Genomic DNA, 8,003 nt, shown 5'->3' with positions numbered 1-8,003 from the left:
TCGTTAGCACCCAGCAGCATATTGGACTTTATCAATGTACTGGAGCTAGATGAGTCTTTGTGAATTAGTAGAAGGCACAAAAGACCATCAACAATGATCCACCATTTATCAGCATTAACCAAACGCTTTAGAAAAGGATTAATCTTGTTGGTTCGTCGTGGTCGTGTGGCACCCATACTTCAATCTTCTTTTTGTATTCAGCCTTATGTGCATTGTTTATCTTCTCTGCACTAAAAACAGTCCTTACATGGCGGTCGGACTCGACGGTTACCATTATTTTATTTTCTTTATGTCTTTAAGTTCTATGGAAAGCTGCCGAATTGATACTGCTTGCTTGGATATATATCTTGCTCCGTTTCGTTAAAAAATACATCTCTGTTAGGGGAAGCACTCTGCCTCTAGGCGGCCTCCGAACCTATAAATAGAGTGTGAACTATGTTCACCGAGAGAAGACACTTTTGAATTATGCATTCGCTTGGATTTATTGCCTTAAATGTTATCCTAATTAATACTAAACACAGTATTAAGACGGAACCATCTACAACTTCGAAGTTAGGATTGAAACATTCATCTTAGAGCAAAGGTGCGAAACTTCGTTTAATGATGTAAAATATCTGAAGTTATTTTCATGTAAATACGTATGTTGAACAGAGACAGATGGTATTGAGACTGATCCCTCAGCTGACAGCGTAGATTGATAGATCTTACATGTTCCATCTATCAACTGCGATCGCATTTCTTGTATGTCATTTTTTACTGTATTCAAGAGATGTAGAAAATGATAGTTCTGTAATTTGAGTATTTTCCAGAACTCAGTCATAAGATCTCGTCAGGCTTTCTTACAGGTTTTCTATAGCGCTTGAAAAATGTCATACGAGTATGCTCTTTAAAATTCCTGAATTGGAGCTAAATATATTTCAGCATCCACATAATTCGTAAGAGACTTGATGCTAACTAAAGCTTGATGGAAAGGAGAGGGAGAGTTATATTATTATAATTTTCATATACATATACTATATGTCATTCATATCAGTGTTTCCGTATTAAAGCTTTTGGCAATTTTGACCCTCGGTTAGTATAATAAAAAATTGCAGAATATGTTAGCTTCGGAGTCGGAGAATGGCCGGAGACAAAACAACGTATCCACTCCTAATGAGCAGTTTAAATGTTATTCCATACGATATCTGCCTAAGGAAACTGAAAGAAGTAAAGCCTAGGCCTTTCGAATGAGTAAACGTTAAGAAGAACCTGAGTTTGCGACTTCAAATTGAAGTGGTCTTGTAAAAAGTATACACAATTCAGCTTTGGATGTAATCAAAACCAATTAAAGTGTGATAGAGCCTATAAAAAAGAAGAAGATGATATTAGTTCTTCTGAATACTTCTTAGCTTGAACGAGTTAGCCACATAGAAAGCAGGTTTAAAATGAATTTAAGGGTTTGAAACAACTTCCGAAAATATTCTTCAAGACTATGTTTTTGGGAACTAAACACTTGATACAAGTGGAATACTCCCTTAAGTGTCCGAGATTCTAAGCTCTATTACACCTAGAGCTAGAGTATTTGTGTTTAACGATATCCAATACCATTCTTAGTAAAGTGGCTTATTTTGATTCAGAAGTGGCTTATTTTCATTTCGAATGCATAAACAGAGTCGCAAGACTCTAGTAGTTTCAAATTATCATTCGCAACTATCAACTTTCTGCAAGTTAATTAAACGCAAAATGTAAAGAAGAAGAACATGCACGTAAGTTGATAAGTCGGTCAATTAGGTAAGTCTTTGGCCTTCGAGCAGCGCAGATCCGGGGGAGATGAGTGAGTATCAAAATACAAAGATCGCGGAAAAGTTCTCACACTATGTTTAGTCATATGCATGACTATTTGATGTCAACAAACGCGCATACCGACGTACATACGTATTGTCAAATCAACCGTTCACCCGAAACCGCGATCCTTGATGCACAAGGCACATAATATACTCGCTTGTTAAACATGGTCACCAACTCAAGCTGGACCGGTCAAACCGGTTCGGACCAGACACGGCATGGATAGACAAGGCAAGGGAAGACAAGACAACACACACGAAATTTCTCAACGCATAAATTAAGTCCGAGCGCCAGGAGAATAATCAACAACAATAACAGTAATCAAACGAAATGTACACATAAAACGCGCTGGAATGTCCTTTCGAGCTGACGCTGTCGCTGTAAAAGGACACATACATATGTGTGCCATCAAAGATACATATGTACATAACATCTCACACGTAAAACATTAAGAAAAGGGTTTCCATTGCACTGTCTTATCAATGTGCTACGGCGCGAGGGTCACTTCCCACAAAAGCTACGCTAGAAGCTAGAAACCGGTTCTGGCCAAAGGCTACTTTGGTAGCTGCTAAGCAAAGGCGCACATACAGCGAGCATTAATGAAGCCGAGTAGGTGAGCGAATGAACTTCTAGACTGCGTTAGAGTATAAGGACATACCGCTGAAGCAAGCGCATGCGCGCATATGTCTAGTAATATGAGTGAAGCGTAGAAATCAGCAAACAAAATATTATTGATTCGATGGACAAATGTCAAAGCGGCAATCAACCGGAAAATTTGTTTTGAATAATTTAGTCGGACAATGTCCTGCGGTAGGATTAAGACCGGCAAGCAGCAAGCTCGCACAGCTGGACGAAAGTGTCTAACCTATACAGACACATATGAATATACCTACACACATCAAACTGGGCTATTCATAGTATCAATTGTTGTTTTTGCTTCATGCAAATGCTACGCGGACAGCGGCGACGCACAAAAGGACAACCACCCCTGTTGCAAGGACATAAAACCAAAGCGTCCAAGACATTACAACATTTCTTGTTACAGAAGTTACAATAACTTGTGCACAGGTAACTCACTCTTGTAATGATAGCTTAGCAGCGCGTGCAACCCCTAAGATGAGCGCTGCTTGTGTCTGGACTAGCTTTAGCTTGGCCTCATTTGCATAGCTATTGCCGTGCTACATAAGTATGACCGTCGTCCTCGTAACAAAATTAATGCCGCATCACCTTAGAAGATTTATAATCATCTTCTAGAACTGGTTTTCCTATCGGTGAATGTCCTAGATACCACGTTTACTTGGCGCGCCGTGACAGACCGTCATACCAATAGACCAACCGACTGAACGATCGCCCATCTATCCACCCGAATTGACCTTTTATCATCGCAAAACTTGACTGACCACTTTTGGCGTGAGAAACAAACTGTAAATAAATAGAAACTCAGTAGCGCTAGTAATTTACAGCTACACCTTTAACTGCACTACTTACCCCTACTCTCGAACTCGGCTGCATTTTTGGTTGTAAGCGCTTCTTTCATAGGCGCCTAGCTATCCAACATTCTAATGCAAATGAAGCATGCAATTCTTGAAGATAATTTTTTATTTTTGTTTTTGCATTGTATTGCATTTTCTGTTTCCATTTCTCTCACTCTCTCTCTCTCTTTTTATTAATATATACACATATTCTGATACACTAACGCTCATTAAATCATATTTGCATATCAAATGGAATCTTTTCTGAATGTTACCTTCTAATTGTGTTAGCATAAATACTTAAGAATTGCGTAAAGTCACGTTTCGGTGGCGCCTCAACGTAGTTTTCCTTGCGTCAAATCCCAATGGTGCTCACCGTAACCGCCCGTCGCATCAGCCCATACGATCTGCAATGAAATATGTGAAATTTCATTCAAAATTCACGTTAAGTGCTTGGATGCGCTTTGTGCGCATGCGTAGAGAAAATTTGCATTTGCTCAAGTCACGCTTGAAATGCGTTTGCATATTGCATATAAGGTTGTGATTATTTAAGCGATTCAGCCCAAAAGTGAATCACTTCTACTCACCTCGCCGCGATGACGATTGCCGTTGTTGTTGTTGTTTAGCGATTCGAAACGTTTCTCAAAGCGTTTTTGTGGTTGAAATTCGACATGCCCGAAACTCCGTTGTTGTGGATTCTTAAATCGCATGTATATATCACTAAGAGACAATAAAAATAATAACCGAGGTTGAAAGCATAGCAATAAAAATTGTTTAGTAAAGAGTTTAGTTTTGGGACAATTTAAATTCCGAAAATTCATTAACACCTAGTTAACCCAGTTGTATTCACCTTTATTTTCTATTATGCATTATGTCAGCGCTTTTTCAAAAAATTATCGAAACATTTAAAAATATATATTTTGGGATAGCCAATTTAGCAAGATCATGACGATTTTCATTAAATTTTAATTTTGTTATAAAATAGTAATGGGTATAAATACGATCTTTTAGAAAAATATTCCAATTGTTGACTAAAATATATAAATGATATTTATAGTAATTTACATACAAGTTGGGCTCACTGAATCACACTGCAAACACAATTGGGGTACTCACAACCCGTTCAAAAGCATTCAAATATTCATTAATTATAAATTTTTACACGTGTTTAAAAAATTGTTTTTTGTATGGATTTCATACAAAAATGAGTTTACCATTTACAATCTTATCAATGTTATATGTTTTCGACATTTTATAACTTATAATTTATCTTTATGAGACTTGTGAAAATATATGAAGTGTCTTTGAAGATATAAAAGCGAATTCGTCTAAATTATGTCACGCGGAGGATTTTTCCAAATATTCACCATTCGAAATTTGTTGGTAAAAGTGTATGCAGCGGTCCCAAATTTGAAAATGAAATCGCACAAAATTCACCTCAATTTTGGGATAGTACTTTTAGAACTTCGCATGTCTGGCGAATATCTACCTTGTGAAACACGGTCCGTTAAGGTTCTTTTTGTTTTCAGAGATAGGCCATCACATGTCTCCAACGAATATTGAGGCAGGGACATTGTTAAAGTATTGTTTTTTGCCCAGAATTCGCGAATAAGCTACGAAGTGTAAGATTTTAACAAAGGACAATCGCCAAGCTCACGGTTTTTTGAGTTTTCTTGAAAAACACGTCCAACCTAAGTCAGGTGCAACATTGGTTGCGGCACGATATCGGTTGAAAAATTGGCGAAAACCTGCGACGTGTATTATCTTGTGGCCAAAACCAAGAGTTGTCGGCCCATAATAGTTCTAAATGTAAACTGTTCCTTTTCACAGTTTAGCGCTCAAGCGAGGTGCACCATTCGTTAATCGAAGAAACTGTCAAATAACCATGATTCTTTCTTGACAGTTGTTTTGCTAGTCGGAAACGAGATTTATAGTTGTGTTCACATAACGGTTGATAATCGAAAACAAAAGTCAACATAGGGTTATATATACTGATGTTTGACCAACTTTGACGTGATTTTTCTGGCTTCCGTCCGTCACCTTTGCCACTGTAACTTGATAAAAATTCGGATATCATGATGATTGGTACATCTTGTTCCGGATCGTAAGTTCGAAAATCCAAGACTCGTCGCCAATAATAAAATGACAGACATCCGAAAGTCGATAAAGTGTCATAACTAAGCCATAAATAAAGATATTAAAGTGAAATTTTTAGAAAAATCGCATTGAGTGATTTTGGACGTAATTGTTTTGGAATATCGTGGCCCCGCCCCCTACTAAGTTTTTTGTACATATCTCGGAAACTACTATAGCTATGTCAAAGTCTACAGAGTCGTTTTCTTCAGGTATTTCCGCCCACTTATGGACCAAGAACCATATCTCAGGAGCTACTAGACCGATTTCAATGAAATTCGGTATATAATATTTTCTTAACACCCTGATGACATGTACGAAATATGGGTGAAATCGGTTCAAACCACGCCTTCTTCCAATATAAAGCTATTTTGAATTCCATCTGATGCCTTCTCTGTATAATACGAGTATATACATTTGGAACCAATGATGATAGCGGAATAAAACTTTACACAAATACGGTATTTGAAAAATATATAAATGACGTATAATGAAATCTCGATTATCACTTTATCATGCGAGAGTATAAAATGTTCGGTGACACCCGAACTTAGCCCTTCCTTACTTGTTTAATTTTATTTAGATTTATGTAAATACTTACTGAAAAGATTGCGTCTGCTGAATTATTTTAGGATGCTCTCTTTGATCCTGCGAATTACGCACACTCTCTTGCGGTACTCGCTGTGTTCTTCTAGCGGCTGAGACTATCGGCAAAGCTTTGTCAACAGCGCGGAAGGTATTTGAATCTTTCAAATCGTTTTGTGAAAGGTCAGCATTGTAGCTCGAATTCGTGTAGCGTCGCGGGCGCAAGTCCTGTGTGTGTTTGTTCCCCAAGTGTAATACACGATGACTAAATGAAAACGGCGTTAAATACTCCGAGTGCTGCTTAAGTTCTCGCTTGGCGGTGGCGACAGGCGGTTCCAACATTGTTAGTTGCGTATTCGGCGGAATAACTTGGAAGTAATTACCGAGATTACGATATTTGGCCACTTCAGGTGGCGTGGTACGCAGTGACGGCGCGTATTTTGGTTGACTGTAACCATATGTCGGCAACTGACCGTAGAGAGCCGTTGCATTGAGTGTCGCAATTGGATCGCTGAGATGCAATTGATCATTGGTGTTGTTAGTACCCGAAAGACGGATGTGTGGATCGCGGCGTGCGTGCGAGTATTGAGCGCCACAATGGGCACTCAACAGTTGTAAGGTCAAAATTATAATATACAACATGTTTAAAGTTAAACACTTTTCGCTTTCTAGATTTTAACTACTTGTATCTGCGAAATTTCTTCGTTCCCAACTTGAAAGTCTTTAACCATGGACGGCGTACGAAAGCTCACAATGCTGAAATCTGGTTGACAGTCGCATTTATAGCCACCGTGGTGCTGTGTAATCAAACCCTTTGAAGCGGAAGTTTTCTGAATGCCATAGAGGACCACTTAACCGTGGCACAGCGCACCACTAACATCTAAACCGATTTCTGCCATTTCTCCACGATAATATACATATGTATGTAAGTACACACAGACAGCTTTTCTTGGCACAATTCAGCGGAGTGTGAAATGACTGATGACGTATTCAACGTCTTTGAATTTGAAAAAGAAAATGGAAAAGAGCAAGTCATTGACGACAGATTCCAATCAAAATTTACGATGATTGTGCAATAGAAAATATAAGATTATAATAACTGCACTGCATTGAATTGAGGAGTGAGTGAAAATTAAGGCATAAATAGAAAGATATTATTACAAATGTATATATTCTCGAGCTTCTTTTTAGTAGTCGGTACTCTTATAAATACGACTGCATTATACCTTATTACATATGTATGTTAACAGAGACGCTTATACCACATTCCCACTAAGCGTGGACCTGTTCACATTAAGGAGATCATGATCTTAGTCATTGGATAAACCATAAAATATACATGTACCATAAATGACAAGCCTGAAGAGTGAGAGCCGGTTTAGCCATACAGGTCTGTCAGTATATACGCACACTAGTCTCTAAGTTTTTGATGTAACGGTCTGAACCTTCGCACACGTCCTTTTCTCCAAGTCTGTAACTGCTCATTTGTTAGAACCGCCGAGACCGGACCACTTCAGCATAGAGCTCCCATACAAACTGGTTTATAAAAATCGAGATTTTTAGATCGCGCCACTATAACGTATTCAAACTGACCGATCAAAGCCAAGATGAAGATCGAGAGACGATTTAAAGGGTTGCTCTCTTCATGTGAATAGAAGGCTATTTAAAATCTCAACATCTTTCCAATTCACTTCGGTTTTTTCTTAAAGCACGCTAATTGAATCCTGAATAATAACATAAAACTTCAGAAGGTAATCGATTCTGATGATTAGTCGCATTTCAATATTAAAAAATCTTTTAGGAATCATATAATCATATAGGAAAACGATGATTTTATTGCAAAGATTTCACTGCCAGAGTACACGGAAGCACAATCAACCGTTATTATATGACTTATTCAAAAATAGTTGTTTCTTCCTATATGTACTTATGTCACGCCATTTTTGATCACGTGACTAAACTAAAAGTATTTAAAAGACTTGAAAGCAG

At 38.0% G+C, this 8,003-nt stretch overlaps 1 protein-coding gene across 1 annotated transcript; it reads right to left on the bottom strand.

Annotated features, from left to right (window-relative positions):
• Positions 1-3,631: 3,631 nt before the first annotated feature.
• Positions 3,632-6,656, bottom strand: LOC126763482 (uncharacterized). The gene is made up of 3 exons (XM_050481020.1): positions 6,031-6,656; positions 3,884-4,016; positions 3,632-3,703 (listed from the first exon to the last, which is right to left on the bottom strand). Exons 1-3 carry the CDS (start codon positions 6,654-6,656, stop codon positions 3,632-3,634), a joined length of 831 nt encoding a protein of 276 aa, XP_050336977.1.
• Between the last annotated feature and the right edge of the window lie 1,347 nt (positions 6,657-8,003).

The sequence above is a fragment of the Bactrocera neohumeralis genome, chromosome 6, assembly GCF_024586455.1.
Source record: "Bactrocera neohumeralis isolate Rockhampton chromosome 6, APGP_CSIRO_Bneo_wtdbg2-racon-allhic-juicebox.fasta_v2, whole genome shotgun sequence".
NCBI classification, from domain to species: Eukaryota; Metazoa; Arthropoda; class Insecta; order Diptera; family Tephritidae; genus Bactrocera; species Bactrocera neohumeralis.
Note: the sequence above shows the minus strand (reverse complement) of the source record. Positions and strands in the feature narration are given on the sequence as shown.

Coding starts and splice junctions, on each gene's coding strand:
- LOC126763482 (XM_050481020.1), bottom strand. CDS start 6,656: ATGTTGTATATTATAATTTTGACCTTACAACTGTTGAGTGCCCATTGT. Junction 4,017..6,030: donor CAGCAGACGCAATCTTTTCA/GTAAGTATTTAC, acceptor ATTGTCTCTTAG/TGATATATACATGCGATTTA. Junction 3,704..3,883: donor GCAATCGTCATCGCGGCGAG/GTGAGTAGAAGT, acceptor ATTTCATTGCAG/ATCGTATGGGCTGATGCGAC.